Source organism: Eublepharis macularius, chromosome 1 (assembly GCF_028583425.1).
Source record: "Eublepharis macularius isolate TG4126 chromosome 1, MPM_Emac_v1.0, whole genome shotgun sequence".
Lineage (NCBI taxonomy): Eukaryota > Metazoa > Chordata > Lepidosauria > Squamata > Eublepharidae > Eublepharis > Eublepharis macularius.
Genome location: NC_072790.1, coordinates 221811868 through 221833582, shown reverse-complemented (window position 1 = coordinate 221833582; position 21715 = coordinate 221811868). Strand labels below are relative to the sequence as shown.

The following is a 21715-nucleotide window of genomic DNA, read 5'->3' as shown; positions in this document are numbered from 1 at the left end:
TTCATTGTGCTCTGCTTTCTGTACTTGGTAAGTATTGCAAAGATGCCCCCAACCTCCCATGCTTTCGCAGCCAAAGGAAATGCAACCCCATTCCACCCCCACCCCACGGAACTTCTCACCACCTTATGAGCATATAAGAGCATCATGTCATTGGAGATCACTGTGAAGCCCTAAATGGACCACCGTCTTCCATGCAGACGTATCCACTTACTGAGCTCATCTGCAGAAAATGCTGCTCAGAGTCCTCTTCCCACCTTCTTCTGCAAGGAGGGTGGTCTCAAAGTACTGTTGTGATATTCCATCATTTGAATGCCCCCCGCAAAGCCACTCACATGGCACCAGCTCTGATGAGTTTTCACCCACAGCACCTATGTTTTCATCCAGGTCTTTCTCTAATTTTATAAAATGTTGTTTACTCTCCACTCTTGGCTGCTTGTTTAGCCCTGCCTGTAGCATTTGAGGTCAGATGCGGTTTTTTTCCCCCCTTGGGTTTCTCCTTCTTGGTGTTTATTTTATCTATACCGGTTATTATTCAGATTTTTTTCAGGTTTTAAAGAGAACTGCTGTTATTTATTTATTGTAATATTGATGATATGTTTCTCCCGTGTATTATTGTAGTTATGCATTGCTGTTATCTGTGTCTAGAAGTCATCGAACTGAGAATACGGTTTAAATCATTCAGCCATTAGATGTTTTACATTGATGGTTTATATCATTGTAAGGGCCCACAGCTCAGTGGTAAAGTGCACACTGGGCTTGTAAAAGGTCTCAGGTTCAAAACTTGCTGTCTCAAAAAAAAAATCTCCCATAGCTGATCTGTGAAAAAACCTCTGCTCAAGACTCTGGGAAATTGCTGCTCATCGGGATGGATAGCATTGAACTATGTAGCCCAGAAAAGTAACAGTATAACACAGCTTCATATCCATGTTCATGCTGACTTGCTGTTTCTTTGGATGTGATGAAAGATGAGACTATCAATGGCTACTTTAAAAGGCGGCTTAAAGGTAGACCCTCCAGCTCAGAGAGAGTATATATCTGAATATCAGATGCTGGGGCAGACAACAGAGGATATGAGAGTTTCTCTACATGAGATGCCTTGGTGCGTGTTCATCAAGTGTAGGGAGATGCAATGTTAGCCAGGAAGCATAGTTTGAAAAGACAGAGCCAGCAGAGATCATTCCTCAAAGGGTATCTTAATTTCATTGTTTCCCCGAAATTTCACCTCTTCAGTCTAAAACTGTGTGGGATTACAACAAAAGGGCAGCGAGGAATGGGAATGGGCTGGAGCTGCCTTCCAGAGCCGGGCTTGGACCTGGAGAGATTATAATGGGCTGAAGTTTCCTTTCTGGCATTCCACAGCCCCTTCACACAGCTCCAGTGTATAGCAAAGCCTTTGCCCTGCCGCCAGCTCTGTCTTTTTAAACTACCCTTCCCGGATACCATTGGATCTCTCCTGACATGTGTTCTTCATGTCTCATGTAGAGAGTGAACTGTGATAGACAGATAAATTGCTACAGATGGAGCTTTTGCATGTCCTAATGGCAGCAACTCAGACACAGTTCTTTTCATGCACTTGGCCAAAAGTGAAAAATGGTCTACTGATATATCACATATGAACTAGCCCTAAGTTGGGAAACCAGCAAGTAATTCCAGGAGGGACATCCCCATGCCTGCAGATCTCCATGAAAATGCCTCCACTTTGTATCTTTGTGTATTAGGTACATGCCCAAGGAGGTGTGAAATTCCAGAACTGGGCTAAGACTTATGGCTGCTCTCCAGAAATGTATTTCCAGCCAAGTACGGTGGAAGAGCTCAAAGAGGTAAAGAAAGAATGTTATGTTGGTAACAAGCTTGGAGTGATCTTTCTTCAGGGGTAGGATGAACTGCTATAGGTCAAGGACTGACTTTTGAGCATCCAAATAGCAGCTCTGATGTTTCAGCATGATACAAGCTGTAAGCTTTTAAATTGTAAAGAACATTTGGTGCAGTTAAGAGTGGAGCTTACGATATAAAGACAGGTGCCTGCATGGCAGCCCTACCACTTGCCAGTCTCATTAATTCTATACTTCCTCATCAATGACAGAATAACACTTTGTACATGCTCAGCTTTATACTACTTCATATCTGCTGGCAGCCCTAAGTGATGTCATTACACTGGCTGCAGGAGTGCCCCTATGCTTCACAGGGGATAATTTTGGCTTCAAAACCCGGGAGCATTTCCGCAACCAGCATGATGATGTGACTTCCAGAAGCAACTGCTCTGGGGCCAGGAGTGTGTATGTGCAATGCATGTACACGAAGATCATGCCCCGGTGAGTACTGGTCCCACACACCTCCTTCCTGGATCCTATGGGGACCTGGGAATCCTAGCCTGGCTAGAAGCATGCATGTATGAAGGAGGAGAAACCCATTAATTACCAGCCCCCCCCCTTTAGGGTTGCCAGCCTCCAGGTGGTAGCTGGGGATCTCTTGGAATTACAACTGATCTCCAGGTGACAGAGATCAGTTCCCCTGAAGAAAATGGCTGCTTTGGAGGATGGACTCTATGGCATTATACCATTCTGAGGCCCCTCCCCGAACCCCACCCTCTCCAGGCACCACCCCCAAAATCTCCAGGAATTTTCCAACCTGGACCTGGCAATCCCACCCCCCTTCACTGGTTGCCAGGGAGACCTGGCAAGCCTAGGCCTGGAGATCTCCTGGAATCACAGCTAATCCTCCAGATGACAGAGATCAGTTCCCCTAGAGAAAATGGCAGCTTCAGAGGGTGGACTTCATGGCATTATACCCTGCTGAGGTCCTTCCCCTCCTCAAATCCCACCCTCCCCAAGCCCCATCCCCAAATCTCTAAGAATTTCCCAACTTGGTGTTGGCAACCCTGCCGAGCACCCATTTTGGAAACTCACTATAAGACTGCCCCCTTCTCTGAGCATGCCTGCTCTTTCTTCAGCTTTGCCACTCGGTGGCAAGAAGCGCAAACATATATTACAGAGCTGGGGCATGGTTATTGGAGAGAGCTTTAAAGCCAATAGCACTTTTAAAATTTATGCCACTGACTGGTTGGATTAATGGCTCTTATTAGGTGGAGTTTGATTTTACTTAATTGATTTTTGTATTATTCACATCCTTGAATTGTGGGTTGTAAATTATTGATGGCTGTTTCTACAAAAAAAGCTATGCCGTTTAGAGCTGTGTAGATTCTGAATTGTGTGACCTATTAAACCAACTGTAGGTAGGGTTACTAGGTTCCCTTACACTCCCAGCGAGAGACACTCACTTTCTCCATCATGCACATTCCTGTTCCTGCACGATGATGTCACCTGGTGACATCATTGCTCAGGTGCAGGAGCATGTGTGCCATTTGCAGCAGGCCAATTCGGGCCCCAAAGAGGCCCAATTCGGCTCACTGCAAAGCATGGCGTTCTCTTGGGACTGCATGATGATGTCACTCCTGAGAGGTGATGTTGTCTCGCTGCCCCAGGAGTGCACCCAGGAGGCTTGTTCATGCGCCTTTCCCCCCTGCCAGCCAGATGAGTGGTAGCAGGAGATGAAGGGTGGGAGCAGGGGATCCTCTGCTCCCACTTGGGGTAACCCAAGCTGTAGCAACTATAGTTTGTATTTCAAGCGGAGCTTTAATGTTGTTAGATTCATGCTTTGTGTTGTAATGGTTTTACTAGGATCTGGGATAGATGGATTCGAATCCCCACTCTGCCATGGAAGCTTGTTGTGTGACCATGGACAAGTCACTCTCAGCCTAACATGCCTCACAGGGTTGTTGTTGTAATGAGGATAAAATGGCAGAGAGGATAATGATGTTGTTAGCTGCTCTGGGTCCCCACTGTACAGATAAGTGGAGTATGTATGCAATACTTCCTTTTCTTTGAGGCCACCTGGTAACAGTGAAAATTCTATGTCTCAATATAAATGTAAGCAAATCGGGAGAGGGAGGATGATCTGGTGCTTGACTCTCACGGCCCTTTCTGATACGCCCAGGGTAATGATAGGGATCTCATTTCCCCAGTGGGGGTGGGGGACCCCCTGCTCTCACCCTCTGCTCCCTGCCAGCACTCACCTGGTCGGCAGGAGGAAATTCGTGGGAATGGGCCTCCCAGGTGCGCTCCCAAGGCAGTGCAACAACATCACATACCAGGAATCATGTCATTGCACCGCCCTGAAAGCACTCCCATGTTTTGCAGCGAGCTGATTTGGGCCCAGAGTGGGCCAAATGAGCCCATTGAGAAGCACGCACATGCTCCCATGCCTACATGAGGATGTCACTTGATGGAGGTTATTTTACCTTCCTCTGGTAATAGAGTAGGGGCCACTGGGGGGAGGCTGAGGGGGTGGTAGCTGTGAATTTCCTGCATTGTCCAGAGGGTTGGACTACATGACCCTTGGCATCACAGCTCTATGTTTCTATGTCAGATTAGAACTATTAAAATTGATGCAATTAATTTAAATTAAAAAGGATTAACTCTACCACTTAGAGCAGAACCACAAGTGACAAAAGGCACAGATTGGACACTTGTCTGCTTCCCTCAAGTTTTGATGGGAAATGTAGGCATCCTGGTCTCACAGCTTCGCTCTCTGACTGCTGTCCAATGGACTTTTCAACTGTCACTTGTCCAACATTCTGCCAAGCTGCCTACATTTCCCATCAAAACTTGAGGGAAGCAGACAAGTGTCCAACCTGTGCCTTCTGTCACTTGTGGTTCTGCTCTTATAAGACTTGGAGATTGCTGTACATTCTGTGTCGTTCTTATTGAAGCAGGGCCTAGGAGGAGTGAGGAAGTTTCCAGGCTGTAGAATATGCTTTGAGTTGTTGCAGGTGGGGCACAAAATGAGACTTATCTTCAAACAGATTGTAGCCAGGGCATTTTAAGCTCTTTCTGATCAGCAACCAGCTTCCAGAAGTCCCACAACCACCACCAAAATTACAGCAGAGCTGGGATGGCATAAGATGGGCCTCAGGCTATCTAAGGGTCAGCCCCCGTATAAACATGTGGTATCTCTGCAGATCTTGGACCTGGCCAGGCAGAGAAGTAAGAAGGTGAAAGTGGTTGGGGGTGGACACTCTCCTTCGGACATTGCCTGCACAGATGACTTCATGATCCAGATGGGACGGATGAACAAAATCCTGAAGGTAGGAAAGATGCTGAATGTCAGGACTGCTGTGGTGGGTTGGACTTCTTTGGCCCGCATAGCTCAGATTCAACCCGACAGCGGCAAGTCAGATTTTCTGGAGGTTCACTGCTTAAATAGGATATGATGGCCATTCTCAGTCATTAGTCTCTAGCATCTTGAAGGTATATGTTTCTGAAAGGGGTGATGCTTTATTATACAGGGTTTTTAAAAAAATCCACCCTTCCAATAATTTAGCTGACTTACAATAAATAAATAAACAATAATAGGAAGTGTGCATGGCAAACAGGCCTAACAAGTAAATAATAAATAAGGGGGCAATTGGTCAGTTTAAAATTTGTTTGTCAAGACCTTTTAAGGGCCAGTGAAAATATTTAAGCCAATTGAAGATTTAGCTAGGAAAACAGAACTTAAATTCAGGCATATAAAAAAGAGACATTAAACAGCATTATAATCAGTGCTTTCATCTTATCAATAGATGCTGGATGCTAGTCCTCCTCAATACACAAACTTAAAAGTTTGAGACTATGGGTTTACCTAGATTATTAAGGCCTCCAAGTGTGTTTGTGGCTCTGAATGTAGGTTTTTCTGGAACAAATAGACTATCTTAAAAATCCTAAACACAGTTAATCCAGTCTAAGCCCATTGATTTTAATGGGCTTAGACTGGAGTTAACTGCTTTGGATTCCACTGTATATCAGTTCTTCAAACCCAGTAGTACTCGCTTGGTGACTTGTGGAGTACTATACTCACAATTGCCATCATCCAAAACAGCCACATTTACTTCTATCCTTGGCATGAGGCCAGTACCTCAAGGAGGCTTGTGGCTTACCCATTCCTCTGGTAGTGTTTGTTTCAAGGTGGGACTACCTGCCAACCACACCCACAAGCCCCACTGGGTAAGAGCCTAGCCTATTTTCCTGAAACATGGGCAGGTGCAGGGCTTTTTTTCAGCTGGAACGCGGTGGAACAGAGTTCCAGAACCTCTTGAAAATGGTCACATGGCTGGCGGCCCCGCCCCCTGATCTCCAGACAGAGGGGAGTTTAGATTGCAATCTAAACTCCCCTCTGTCTGGAGATCAGAGGGCGGAGCTGCCAGCCATGTGACCATTTTCTCCAAGGGCAACCCATTGAGTTCCACCACCTCTTTTCCCAGAAAAAAAGCCCTGGGCAGATGTCACATTGGGGAATAGTGCTCAGAAGAGCCACTGGTTGTATGTCAGGGAGCCACATGTGGCTCTTCCTGAGTCACTAAATAAGTATCATTGTTCTAGCCTAAAACTTATGAGATGATTCTGTTCAGGTCTGGGCCTCAGTTGTTAACAAAAGCCTGTCTCAACATTTGCAGATAAACAAAGAGAAGAAGCAGGTGACAGTAGAAGCTGGGATCCTTCTCTCTGATTTGAACGTGGAGTTGAACAAACATGGCCTGGCTTTGCCCATGTAAGTGCCAGTTGTGCTTGATGAGATGCCAGACATAAACTTTTCAAGATATGGGTCAGACACTGCCTGCCTTTTTGTGACGCAGAGACATAGGTGCCCCTCTAGACCACATAGCTGAACTTAAAGAGCAACTAACTTTTCCCCACAAAATCCAGATGGAAGTTACAGCAAAATGAAAAAGTAATCTTGGGGTACCTTTAAAGGTTAACACATTTATCATGACATCACAACTAGAGCTGGCTTGTGTCTTCACATACATGTTTATGCATATGGGAAAATATGAGTTAAAGAGAAAGCAATGCAAAAGGTACATATTATGACTTTGGTTGCATGGAAATAGCACCCTCTGCACATCTCGCGTTTTCTGCCTTTTGATTTTGCTGCTTTCTTTGTGTGCAATACACACAATTTTTCAGTCCAAGGATACATTTCCTTCTGAGAAGCTTTTATGCTCATAAACAGGAGAATCTTTAAGGTTTCACGAGGTTCCTTTTTGCCTAACTATTCCTCAGTGTCTGGCATACATACCATGTGCATTTTATCAGCTAAATATAAACATACATGTGACAGCCACAGTTCTCTTCCAGTCATATAGAAAAGATGAAAAGAATCCAGTAGCACCTTTTAAGACTAACCAACTTTACTGTAGCATAAGCTTTTGAGAACCACAGTTCTCTTCGTCAGATGCATAGAAAAGATGGAGAGCCAGCGAGATATGGTGGTTAGAGTGTCAAGCTATGATCTTGGAGTTCCAGGTTCAAATCCACTCTGCCTTGAAAGCACGACACTTGGGGATCTTGGGCCATTCTCTCTATTGGCCTTATAGGGTTGTTGTGGTGAGGATAAAATAGAGGGGAGGGAGAACAATGTCATGATGACCTGCTTTGGGTCTCCATTGCTGTGCAAAAGCGTGGGTATAAATTAAAATAATCAATTTGTATAAATGGTTAAAAGATGGGGTGGGGACTAATTTCTAAAAGCAAAAGGAATGCACTAGAGAAGACTGTAGAACTATCCAAGTCTGGGTTGCTAGCTGAGAGCTGGCACCCAGCAGAAGATGGGGAGGGGGGGGGAAGAGAATTTATTACAAATTTCTCCTGTTGCCCAAAGGAGCAGCTGAAGGAAGAGCAGGTTGCTGGTGTCAGGCATCCCCCTGTAGAGGGAAACCTGGTAACCCTAATCCCCGCCAGGGCCAGATTTGGGCTAAAGAGCAGGCCAGGTGACTGCCCCAGCTCAGACCTGGCCAACACCAGTGTCGCCCATGAGTGCAGATTTGCCGAGCTCCCACAATGCCCCTGGCTAGGACTGAGGGCTCAGCCTCAGGCAATGGCAACGCAGGAAGAGACAATGGGCGAGCCTAAGCCTTTGTTGTCACCACTAGTGGTTGGTTCTGACTGGAGAGGCCCTGCAACAGACCCAGCAGTGCTGCAGCTCCTCTTGGCTTGTTCTTGGCTGGTGGCAGCCCTCAAAAACCGCAATACGCCATGAACTTTCTGATCTGCCCCTGCTCCTAGCACTTGCGGATTACCGCTCCAGAGCCTCATTCTCTCAGTATTTTTCTCCCAGCAGGGAGAAAAAGATTTGGAGAGAGGCTGCAGGCTTGGAGTTGCCATGTTGTGTCATTTTAATAGAGGTTTCATTCAGGGTTGGATCGAGGGGGGGCAGGGGGGTAGTCTGCCCCCGGCGCCGCCAGGGAGAGGGCACCGGGAGCAGCTGCCAGCTGCCGGAGCGCGCAGGTGGCAGCATGGGCAGCCTCGCAGCCCCCCATGCTGCCTTTTGCCTGCCCTGTGGGACAGGGGGCGGCCAGCTTGCCACGCACCCCCTGTCCTGCAGGGCAGGCAAAGGGCAGCGCAGCCACCCACACCATTTGCCTGCCCCGCAGGAGAGGGGGCAGCTAGCCGCCCCCTGTCCTGCGGGGCAGGCACATGGCGCGTGGCAAGCCAGCTGCCCCCTGTCCTGCGGGGCAGGTGAAAGGCAGCGCGGGGGGCTGTGAGGCCGCCCACGCCATTCGCCTGCAGAGAAGCGAATGGTGTGGGCGGCTTCCCAGGCCTGCACGCTGCCTCCGGTGCCCCGCGTGATGATGTCACCAAAATGATGTCATCACGCCACGCTGGGAGCACGAGCGTGCACAGCGCACGCGCGAGGCCAAACTAGGGTTGCCCCGAGCACCAGCAACCCTAGATCTGGCCCTGGTTTCACTTACCTGGATAGCCCAGGAGAGCCTGATCTTGTCAGATCTCAGAAACAAAGCAGGGTCAGCCTTAGTTAGTAATTGGATGGGAGACTGCCAAAGAAAACCAGGGTTGCAGAGGCAGGCAATGGCAAACCACCTCTGTTAGTCTCTTGCTATGAAAACCCCACCAGGGGTCACCATAAGTCAACTCTGACTTGAGGGCACTCTTCACAATGGGGTATTATTTACCTGTTGGTGTTGTTTATCTCCATGCCCTACCATCAAGCCCAAGGATTCAAGGCACAAATACATTTATTTGGGAGTAGGCACTATGTCAAGCCATTTCAGCTGGGAATACTGGGTTCAGGATGGCAGTTTTGATCCAACTGCCTCTGAAGAACCAATTCTTATGGCCTACAAAAACCCACTACAGAGAATTCTTCACCTCAGTTGCCCTCTCTTTAGCCGGGGTAGCAATGAAAAGACTTGGTAGGAAGTGAGCTCTTTTAGGAGCAGAGGTGAGTTCTTGGTGTTACAAGCAAATTCACTCACATTCCCTGACATGAGAGAAGAAGGAGGTCTTTAATTACAGAAGCACTTCATAAGATTGATCTTTTTTGTTCGATCTGAGTTTATCTTAGAGTAATTACAAACTAAGGCATTCAGAGCTGTTATTCCACTGGGCTTGGGATGAAATGGGGGGGGGGGCTTGATTTTGCCAGAAGCAGCGGAGCTTATTGGTGGGGTGGTTTGAAAAAACAGAGGTACGTGCTCATTTTGTATAAATAATTGTTTTGGTTACACAGTACTCAAAGCGCACACAAACCTTCCTTATATGACCCTTCCAATTTAAGCAGGCCCCAAAAGAAGCTTCCTGAGTGTAAATCACTGTCCAGGTTTCCTTCTTTTTCGCAGTGTGCGCACTCTGTGGCTTGATGGACCGTGGCAAGTGTGTAGCCCTCGTTCTGGCATGTGCTGGATCCAAAGCAGCTGGCAATTAGTTACCTTTTGTTTTGAATGTCACATTCATTAATATCATCTTGTCAATGGTTACCCTCGGGAATTACAGCAACAAAATCCCCTTTCTTAGGACTGGAAACTTTGTATGATTAATGCATGGAATGGGAAGAAAGAGCACATCCATTGCCCACGTGTATACTTACAGAGCCCCCCCCACACACACACACACACTAAGTGTTGATTGTACAAATGTTCCAGCTGTGTGATTTTTTTAAATCAAGAATTAGTTTAAAATAATAGATGTTATTCTGTAGCATTTCCGGCACGTTGTGCATTTTTTCCATTGTCCATTTTTTGTTCAGTCTAGGCGCTGTTTCGGAAGTGGCAGCTGCCGGGGTCATTGGCACTGGCACACACAACACCGGCATCAGACATGGCATATTTGCTACTCAGGTGAGACTCCGTGGACTGTTTTCAAAGCTGCCTTGAAGTCTGCTTGGCTGTTGCAGAGTTGCAACTGGGGAAGCTGCGAATGTTGACACCAATGTGTTTGACAGTCTAAGTTACTGTGGTCAAAGGTGTTAATCAGATGCAAGCCCTTCATCCTGTCTGTTTGGTTCATGCCAAATGGCTATGAATGCCTGCTTCGCAAGTTTGCATTGGGGTTTTGTAAAACTGTACGTGCACAGACCCATTGTCGATTCAAACAAATTGGTAACCATTAGGGTCACTAAGGACTACCAAATACCAAATGGTAAGGTTTTATTAAAAGGAAGCACTTATTTATTTATTTTTAAAAAATATTTTATTAAAATAAAAAGTAATACTGAAAGAAGGGGAAAGAAAGGGGACAAGTAAAGCAAATATAAAGTTGTGTGCTACAAGGATTATTAAAATACAGAGTACAAAAATCATAACCTTTATAGATATTAGAATAATAATTAAGCCTATTTAGTGTATATTTTTCCAAATAAACAACATGTGCAGAATTCAAATCTATTTCTACTCCTTATTTTTTTAAAAAATTAAAAGCTCATTATTCCATTATTACCCCTATCTTATCATCACCTTATTTACGGCAGATTTATATGATTTTGCTTGGGGGGGGGTTGCAGTTTCAGTTTTTATGACTGATTTAACTGTCTATTTTAAAAAACGGCTGTGGACCAGTATAGACACGCAGCAAGGATAAGGGGAGGAGAACTCAGTTGGGCTGTGTGAGAACACACATATACAAAACTCCAGTTGCCCAATTAGGAAGGAAGGGATAAAGTAAAGCAACCTTCTGAACAGCCAGAAACAGATCGAAGAAGTGAGAGTTTGAATGGCAATTCCCGGCAGCCAAAATCCAACCCTTGCCAAACGTGTGTATCTCTTCTCATTCTCTACTAAAGTTCTCCTTGCCTCCTGCCCTGTTACAGCCTTGCGCCAGTGCTCTGTTTTCATGTTCCAAGGCTGTGAGAGGGCTCACTGCACATCTGCACAGATTGCCCATTACAGCTTCCCCCCAATGAAACCTTAACATGCCCCCTGAAATGCATCTCCTAGAGAATGGCATTTGGGGGAACATTTTGGGGAACAGCAGATGGGGAGAAGTGAGAGCCAAACTACAAGTGACGCCTGACACAGGTTGGACACTTGTCAGCTTCCCTCAAGTTTTGATGGAAAATGTAGGCAGCTTGGTGGAATGTTAGACAAGTGACAGTTGAAAAGTCGGTTGGACAGCAGCTGCAAGACCAGGATGCCTACATTTCCCATCAAGACTTGAGGGAAGCTGACAAGTATCCAACCTGTGTCAGGCGTCACTTGTAGCTTGGCTCAAGTGGAATCCTTCTGTCCATCAAAACGCTCCGGTGGATCTTATGCTTGGCTTGCAACCAGGAAATAATTCCTGCCCACCTAAACCCCTCCAAATCCAGCCCGAATTCCGGTTGGGGAGAGGTTTTGAGTCATCCTTAAGGGAAACTTTTTTAAAAAAAATTTTTTGATGCTGCTACTCAATGTTTGTTGTTTAGGGGGCTGGTACTGTGTACAGGGTCGTACCACTGGACAAAAAACACCGAGTATAAATATAAAGCTGTAATATTCTAAGTTAGTATTTTATGACAGAGGAAAAAAGACTTGACACAAGTGTGTGGGTTTTTAAGATGTGGGGTGGGGGAACTGTGTAAGTTCATTGATATGAGAAAAAAAGAAGTAAAACAGATGGTAATTTGACAGGGAGCAGGGTCATTAGAAGAGTTTCTGGGATATACAGTGATGGGAAATACAGGAAAATATAGGACAATTTTAAAAATCATTTGTCTTGCTCCAACTGCTCGCAATGCATATTTGCAAAATGTATGCAGAGGGAACTGTCATATTTCACAGCACTAGGCAGATATTCCCAGAAATCAAGAATTGTGAGCTGATAAGGTACAAAACAATGCGGACTCAGCGGAGGGCAGCTCAGTGTTCATGGCCTGCGTTCAAAAACAATGAAAAATAGGGACGTTTGCTAAGTGCTGCGGCACTGCGAACGGAGGACGCTGCTCCACACAGCTTATTATCTGGTGTTCAGCACAGAGGTGCTCCACCAGTTACCCCCGTCGTTGGGATGCTGCTGATAACAGGAGGCTCTCAACCCGTATCTTCACAGAGCACTTTAAATCTCTTAATGCATTGACCTCATCAGGTTGCAAATACCCCTGATCCTACCAATGGAAAGAACCGTGGGAAAGGCAAAAAGACATCTTGAAGTTGTCTCTCCTATGAATGCTTTTCATCATTCTGCCATCCTAAGCAAAGTTATACTCTTCTATGCGCACTGATGGCAGTGGACTTAGAATGGCACAACTCTGCTTAGGATTGAGTGGTTTGGGTTCCACAGTAGGTTCTAAACAGGAAGTCCATTTTCCCCATCATCTGCTCCAGATCTTATTCCATTAGATGGCATGATAAGATTTATGGCGCATTGCAAACTTTTTCTGCCTGGAGGGGTGAGAGAGAACCAGACGTCTCCTATATTTAATATATTTAATATACATTCCTTATGGCTCACTGTAGAGATCTCAAGTGGCATAAGCGTACTGAACTTGGAATGTCTGAAAGATGTAGCAAGGCCTGCTCTTGAATTAACTATTGAGCATGCTATGGCTGTGGTGCAGGTGTCCTACCTTCCATTTCTCCACTATGATCGTGGTCCTCTATTAGTAATGTCACCATGGAAACTTAGCAGTAGAATCAAGCTTTGACTGCATAGAGCACAGGTTCAAACTCTGGTACCTCCAGTTAAAATATAAGATGTAGCAGAGCAGGGAAAGATCTGGATCCTAGAGAGCAGCTGACTGAGTACCAGGCTTGATGGATCAATGTTCAGCCTCAGGAGCTGGATAGGGGGCCACAGCTCACTGGCAGAGCATCTGCTTTGTATGCAGAAGGGCCTAACTTCAGTCCCCACAACCTCCAGTTAAAAAAAATCATTTATGTGGAAGACCACTGCCTGAGACCCTGGAGAGACCCTAGAAGTCTCCCTTATGCAACACCATGGTCATAGATCCAGAGGAGTTAGCCGTGTTAGTCTGTAGTAGCAAAATAGAAAAGAATCCAGTAGCACCTTTAAGACTAACCAACTTTACTGTAGCATAAGCTTTCGAGAATCACAGTTCTCTTTGTCAGATGCATCTGATGAAGAGAACTGTGATTCTCGAAAGCTTATGCTACAGTAAAGTTGGTTAGTCTTAAAGGTGCTACTGGACTCTTTTCTATTATGCAACATCCACACTCTGGAATTTCTGGAAACTCTATGGTCTGACCATTGAGATATTGGATATTCCTAGAGCTACTCACTGTCACTTCTGGGTCCCCCCCCCAGAAGTGATGCCACCACGCTTGCAATGTTCCCCCTACCATGTCCCTGCCTGGCAACCCCAGTGGTGGAGGATGACTTGTATTAGGAAAATGCATGGGGGAAATACTAGCTTTCTGCATATGATTTGAATTCCACCCCTGTCCACACACAGATCTCCCATGCTCACATGTCAGTTGGTCTTTGGGTAACAAAAAGAGTAGGGGAAGAGAGAGTAGAAAACACCAGGGAAAGATGGTGTCCCTTTTTGAAGGAGTGGTTTGATGGTGAAGAGGCAGGTGACTGCAGGTTGTAACTAGCAGAGAGAGAGACTGACAGAAACACAGCTTTCTACTCTAAGAAAAGCCCTGACATTACTTGTTTCTTCATTTCTGCTTCCACTGCTCCACCAAGCAGGAGCCTGAAGCAGAGGGGGCCTGGCAGATCTGGCTGCTTTAACCGACTGGCATACCACTCTCTCCAAGTTACACATGAAATGCTGGGGATTAACTGCTTGGTGACAAAAATGTGGATTGGAACCACCTTGCTGGGAAAGTATTGACTGGCTTGTGTCCTGATCAGAAATGTCCCTAACAACTACTTTAAGCACCAGCAGGATGGGGGGGGGGGTGTTGGGGGAGGGACAAGTGCCCATATTGCCAAGACATAATGCAGGCAGGAGTGGGGACATATCTGATCAAGGAAGCAGCATAGGGGGCACTTTAAAAAATATTTCAGCAATGTAGCAGCCTGATGCCAATCTCAGTGTCATATAGTGCTTTCTTCTGAGGCTGTCAGTGGGGTGCTTTACTCCCAGTGGGTCCTAGAGGTGGGAGCAAAGTCTATCTAATTTTTAAACCTTGATTTTACTTCAAGGACCTCAAGATAGTGTGTATATAGTTCTTTTACCACTTCCATTTTAGCTCCACAACAACTGTGAGATAAATCAGGCTGAGAGAGGGCCTGGCCCAGTGTCTCCCAGACAGCTTCCAAGGCAGAGTGGAGATTTGAACTCAGTTCTCCCTAGAGTTAGCCCAACATGCTGGCTCACACTGCTTTTTAGATCCCTGCCTCTTCCTCACTGGGTCAGTGGAGAAAATAACACCTTTGGGCCAAAATCATATTCCTAAGTTTGCATACTCCCCCAAAATCCCTACTTCAGGGATAGAATAAATCTAATTCTCCCCATCATTGTGTTGCTGTATGACCCTGGATCCTAGCAATCTTGTGTACTCCCTACTGGTGGGCTTTTGTCTGTGGGTGTTGGGGGCTTCGTGCTTTGGTGGAACATAGAGCAGCACCCCCCCCCCAATTATTTATGATGTCATTAATATCCTCTCCTGGACTGTTTGCAAAATGAATTGCTCTTCTCGACTGGGATTGTGGCTGCAAAATGGATTTATCTGGCTTTCAACGTGACTGATAAATTTCCTCCAGCAAAATTCAGTGAATTAAAAGAAATGACAATGGGAGGCAGTAAAAAAAAAAGAGAGAGAGAGAGAGAGAGAGAGAGAGAGAGAGAAGGCTAATAAAAGGGGGCGGGGGATCGATAGAGAGACAAAGGAGCTGGCAGTTCTGCCTTTCGGGAATCGACATGACTTAAAATTCATGAGCAGCCATCAAAAACAAGCCTGTGAAATAACTTAACAGAGAAAATCCTAAGAAATGAAGGGTGACGGTGGAAAGGGCAGGCTGTAATTCTGCTATTACTCTTGCCACTGAGCCAACAGAAGCCCCACGATTCTTGCTAAGAGAAATAGGAGGGCAGCGCCATCACTTTCCTCTTTCCTATTGAATTGGTCCTTGGACACACGGACACGTGACACTTCCGTATTCGGAGTCAGATCTTTGGTCTATTGAGGTCAGTGTTTACCTGTGCTGTGTTTATCGGGGTCTCAGGGCAGAGGTCTTTCATATCACCTACTTACTGCCTGATACTTGTAACTGGAGACAGCAGGGATTGAACTTGAGAACCTCTGCAGGCAAAGCAGATGCTCTACCACTGAGCTTTGGCCCATCTCTCAAACTACAATGTACTGGAACCATGAGAAAGTCTAGTCTAGCTAGACCTACCCATTTATTTATATAGCCATTCGCTGCCTTTCTCCCTAATGGACACCCAAAGTGGTTTACATCATTTTCCTCTCCTCCTTTTTATCCTCACAACAACCCTATGTGGTAGGTAAGGCTGAGAGTATGGGGCGGTTACAGAGGTATCACTGAGGTTATAGAGGTTTATAATATATGGAATAATGTGGAGAAAATAAACAGAGAAAACTCTTCTTCTCCCATAAGGTTAAAATTTGGGATCCCCCATTCAACCTGACTGGCATTAGGTTAAGGACTGAATAAAATAGGTACTTCTTCAGACAATATGCAATTATCTGATGAGATTCACTTCCGCAAGAGAAGGCAGCACTGACTAGCTCACGGAGCAATTCTCTGATCAAGGACCTGTTTTTCTTGTGAAATAACCATCCGTTTCAAACGGCTGTGATTTGAATGGTGGCATGGCAGGAGAGAGATGGGCGTGCTGAACCTTTGGCTTGCCAGTTGCTTTCCTGCTCATAAGAATGTAAGAAGAGCCCTGCTGGATCAGAGCAGCGGTCCATTTGGTACAGCATCCTGTTTCACACAGTGGCTAACCAGCTGCCCTGGAGGGCCAGCATGGCCATGGCTTTCACCTGATGCTGTCTCCTAGGACTGATATTCAGAGGTTTGCTGCCACTGTTTATGGAGGTTTCCTTAATCACCATAGCTGGTGGCTGTCAATAGACTTCTCCTTCATGGATCGGTCTAACCCCCTTTTAAAGCTATCCATGTTCGTGGCCATAATTGCATCCACTTGCAGTGGATACCACAGTTTAATTACTCGTTCAGTAAAGAAGTACAATAAAAGCTTTTCTACTAGGTGCTTCTGGGGAATGGGGATTTCTAGTGAATCAAATGTGCCAGATACTCAGGCTGATTATTTATTTATTTTAAAAACATCTGTATGCTGCCTCCCAAATACGGTCCCCAAAGCAGCAAACATTAAAATGTTTTTAAAAAATAATTAAAACATTTTAGACAATTTTAAACAGCATTTAAAAGTAACGCCATAAAACACACACACAAACAGGTAACACCAAGACCGGGAAGGAGGGCCAATAACAAGTACGCCAAAAAAAGTATTCACCCACTGGCAGAAGACAGCAATAGAGGGGGACTGATGAATCTTGCTGGGGAGGGAGTTCCAATAACCAATCCTTGGCAGGGCAAAAGCCCTGGAAGGGGAGACAGTCCAGCCCACCAGAGGTAGCGGAGGGTTGTGAGAGAATCTGTCCCATCCAGAACAATCTCTGCAGGCTCTGTCATTTAAAACTACTCTTCCCAGATAAAATTACATCTCCTGACACATGAAGAACATGTGTCAAAAGTCTTGCATAGAGAGACTCTCAGCCAACAGGCATCACCCAGAGGGCAAACTCGTCTCCCTCAGCATCTTTGGGCACACGCGCACCCCATTGCCGCCTCTCAGCCAACCAGCTGGGAGCCTCCAGGAAGTGAGCTTCAACTGTACTTCTTTTGGCCTGTGCTGAGCTTGTTGCCCATCACCTTCATTGGGTGCCTCCAAGTTTCTCCACCACATGCATAATTTTATAAATATCATGCCCCCCGTTTTAAGCCAACTTTCTTCTAAACTGAAAAGTCCCAGACTCTCTCCAGTCTTTCCTCATAAGAAAGGCGATCCGACCTCACCCTCTTCTGCACTTTTTCTAGCTCTGCTGTTTTATTTTCAATTCTCTTTTCAGTCCCAGCATGGAAATTGCCTTTTCCGCTGCTGCCGCATACTGAGTTGACTTTTTCATGGACACCTTCATCCAGTACAAGGCCCAGGTCTCTTTCCTTTTGATCTTAGCCAGGTCAAACCCCATCAGTATATTTTGTTCCAATGCTCATCATTACCTATACTTAGCAACACTGAACTTCATTTGTCATGTTGTTGCCTGCTCGCCCAGGTTGGAGAAATCTTCCTGTAGTTTTTCACAATCTGCCGTGGTCTTCACCATCCTGATTCGTTTTGTGCCATCCACAAACTTGGCCACTAAACTGCTCACCACAGTTCCATTTATGAACTAATTTTAATTGATGAACAAATTAAATAGCTTCATTCCCATATTGATCCTTGTGGGATCCCAGCTATTTACTTCCCTCCATTGCAAGATAACTATTCATGTATTTCTACTCTCCGTCTCCTGTCCTTTAACCGATTTTTAATTCATAAGAGGATCTGTTCTCTTATCCCGTGATTGCTAAGGTTACTTATTTGGTGTGATGTACCTTGTCAAAAGGAAGTCCAAGTATATGGTGTCTACTAGATCACCCTTCTCTGCATGCTTATTAACCTGTTCCAAGAACTCTAAAAGGGTGTTGAGGCAGGACTATCCTTTGCTGATTTTTCCTCAACACACTTTGTTCCTCTGTTTGAAGCCAGCTGGGTGACCTTGGGTCAGTCATAGCTGTTCCAGAGCTCTCTCAGCCCCACCCACCTCACAGGGTGATTGTTGTGGGGATGATAATAACGTACTTTGTAAACCGCTCTGAGTGGGAGTTTAGTTGTCCTGATTGGTGGTATAGAAATTGAATGTTATTATTTTATTATTATCAATGTGCTTAATAAAACTGTGTTTAACAACAGTTAATTTACCTGGATTAAATTAACTGGCCTGTAATTCCTTGGATCAGCTCTGGACTACATTTTAAAAATGGGTATAACATTGGCTATTTTCCAGGTCCCTTGCACAGAGGCTGATTTTACGGACCAGTTACATATATTGGTTCAACAGTTTCACATCTGAGTTCCTTAAGAACCTTCAGGTGCATGCCATGTAAACCCAGAGACTTACTCATTTTTCTTAAATTGACCAGTAATCCTGGAACTTCGTCACTTGGGAAACCCTGCTGTGAGAAGCAGGCATTTGTGGGAGGGGGGTGGCCAGATTTTGGATGGAAAAACAGCCTGCAAGAAAAAACTGAGCAGCCGGTCTGTACCCTGTCCTGCAAACTACTAGAAATTCCAGGGTTTGAAAGCTGTTTTCCATTTTTAAAAAAGTATCCAGTTTTTGCTACATGCTTTTGCATGTAATGTGTAAGTCAGTGATTAAAATGAGCTAGATAAATTCATAGAGATCCATCAAAATATTTTAGCCTTGATAACTAAATGGAACATCCATGCTCAGAGACAACATATCTTATCGATTTATATACTGCCTTTCAGGACAACTTAACACCCACTCAGAGCGGTTTACAAAGTATGTTATTATTATCCCCACAACAATCACCCTGTGAGATGGGTGGGGCTGAGAGAGCTCTGAGAGAGCTGTGACTGACCCACGGTCACCCAGCTGGCTTCAAGTGGAAGAGTGGAGAATCAAACAAGATTTTACACAAAGCTAAGATGGCATAAAAGGCTGGGGCAATGACAAGGCATTACCTGCCTTGCGTCTCTATTTCTGGGAGACGAACAACTGTCTGATGCCACGCAAGCAGAACAGTAAATAGCTACATAAGGAAATGACAAAAACCACAGCTGCAAACTTTGCAGAGTGATAGACCAGTTTCAATTGCTTTTCTGTGTGATTTCCCTCGAGCTTGTTTTCTAGCCTGAACCTCTTTGACCTTAGAAAATTACCTGTGGGGGAGGAGGGAAGGGGCCCGGCACCTCCTTCAAGGGCGTTCAGCTCTGAATTCTTCCCAGCCCCATTTTGTGTTTTCTCTTCCTCCCTCCTTTCCCACAGCTGAAGTAAAAGTGCTTCTGGAGGAATTCAGTCAAACTGACACTCTGCTTCACCTTGAGCCTACAGATACAGCAGTCAGGACAACAGAAAATAATTTTCATTCATGCAGGCAGGAGATTGTATAGAAAGTAAAAAGGGGGAGTACAGAGACGGGAGGAAATTTGGGTTGTAGTTTTGGTGGGAAGGCTGGGATGAAAGTTAGCCCACGGGCGCCTTCTGCTGGCGCCAGCTTCGTAAGTGAGCAAGAGCTCAAAAGAGGTGACTAAGGTTTCCTGGATTTCAAACAAGGAGCAATTTGAGTCTTAAATTTGGGCTCCGGGTTGCTGTGTTGAAGCTGAAAAGAGAAATACTGCCCAAAATTCATACAAACAATTGGCAACAGAAATGTAACTTACCCAGCATTTCCCAGAGGGGTAAACAGTGTAGTTTGTTGTAGCAAATCCAAACAGGAGTCCCTTAAAACAGGGGTGGGCAATTGTTTTGGTTCGGGGGCCACTTTGTGGGAGCGGAGGTTAGCGGAGGGCCGCACCTTTTAAAATGATTGCATTCATTAGTTAACTTTGCATTTCAGAAAAGGTATAAATTGTATCATAAAAATCAATAAATATAAATTAAATAAAATAGTGGTAGTTTTATTCAATTTATTTATCGTGCTAATTTCATATCATCTATAGCTGCAAGCACATTTAATTTTAGAATCAGTTTAATGAGACAAATGTACCCTATCACACTTTTCTACTGTCTTGGCAGGCCACAAAAAACTCTGTAGCGGGCCACATGTGGCCCACGGGCTGCAATTTGCCCACCCCTGCCTTAAAAGGCTAACAAAATTTATTCCAGCATAAAATTTCAAGGGTTAGAGGTCATATCATGAAGTGCATAGAAGTACCCATCCAAAGTAGCTTCATTTAGCATTTCCCAGTTTATTTATTTCACATGCTATCCTGCCTTTCTACCATACTGTAGCTCAGGATGTCATATGGGGGCTCCCAGGAGAGCTCCCTGCTTTCCAGTTAGTGTTGCCAACTGCCTGGAGAAAAAAATCTCTTGCCCCAATGGGCAAGAGAAAATAGGTAATATTATTTACTTCTGTGCCATAAAAAATCTCACCTGCCCATTTCCCCACATTAAGCCTCTGTAAAAGGCACGGGGCATTTTCCTGTAGGCCTGTTGGCAACTCTAGACCCTGCCCTTGCCAGACCTGTTTCGTTTCAGTCAGCTTTCTGGACCAGGTCCCCTCCGCCATCCCCCCAGACCTCAGTTCTCAGATTCAGGTCTGCAAACTGTAACAGAAATGGAAAATGGGAAGATCAGCCATACCAACACCTCATATGTTCCTCAGCCAGAACAGAAGCAGAACCATAATTTGAAATACTTGGTTGAATCCAAAAGTGAATTGAACCAAAACAAACAAAAATCCAGTTTACTGATTCAGAATAGAGCTTCACTAAATATCCTCCATTTTCAGTTTGAATCACAGACAGCCATGTTAATAGGGTGCAGGGCTTTTTTTCTGGGAAAAGAGGTGGTGGAACTCAGTGGGTTGCCCTCAGAGAAAATGGTCACATGACTGGTGGCTCCACCCCCCTGATCTCCAAACAGAGGGGAGTTTAGATTGCCCTCCGCACCGCTCAGCGGTGCGGAGGGCAATTTAAGCTCCCCTCTGTCTGGAGATCAGGGGGCGGGGCCACCAGCCATGTGATCATTTTCAAGAGGTTCCAGAACTCCGTTCCACCACGTTCCTGCTGAAAAAAAGCCATGATAGGGTGGAAACCACCCCCACCATCCCCACAATCCTTTGTGTGAATATTTCATTTTTCCTACTGCTGTTTTCTGCTTTTTGTTTCCCTTGCTGTTTTTCCTCCCCTGCCCTTTCCAAGTCACATAGATGGTCCTACCCAATCCTCTCCCCCCAGCGGTTCTTCTATAGCTGGGGACAACTAATTTTCATGTGGGTCTAGAAGCTGCAGTGTGGAGTGGGAAGGGGGTGAATTCGCCCTTTCTGTTTCTTCTGTCCGTGCAGTTTTGCTGATGGGAGAAGAAAGGCAATTAATGCTTTCCTCCTTCTCACTATTGTCTACTGATCCACATAGCTATACGAGTCCATACAGATCCTCTGATCCTGGGGATAAACTTTCCTGAAATCAGAAAGAATTGCTGTGGGGAGGGTAAATGCAGCAAAGATCTGTGATCGTGTGGATTGCTGATTCTAACTTCTAACCCAGTGCTGGTCAACGAAGCCAGTTTGACTTAACATGTTCAGCTGTTGCTAGGGTGGTTGGGTCTCCTGTTCTGTGGACCCAGTTGTCCTCTGCACTTGGTAGAAAAGCAGGGAGATTTAGGGGTGGGTGAGAGGTGATGTGTCAATGCCACTACATCACTTCTGGCACA

At 45.4% G+C, this 21715-nt stretch overlaps 1 protein-coding gene across 1 annotated transcript in view; it reads left to right on the top strand.

Moving 5' to 3' along the window:
* The window catches only part of LOC129334009 (L-gulonolactone oxidase-like), a 58380-nt gene that overhangs the window by 1259 nt on the left and 35406 nt on the right, over window positions 1–21715 (top strand). Inside the window, exons 2-5 of the mRNA XM_054985935.1 lie at window positions 1719–1820; window positions 5018–5143; window positions 6491–6585; window positions 10081–10171. Coding sequence (XP_054841910.1) covers window positions 1719–1820; window positions 5018–5143; window positions 6491–6585; window positions 10081–10171 — 414 coding nt within the window. The remainder of the gene's footprint in view (window positions 1–1718; window positions 1821–5017; window positions 5144–6490; window positions 6586–10080; window positions 10172–21715) is intronic.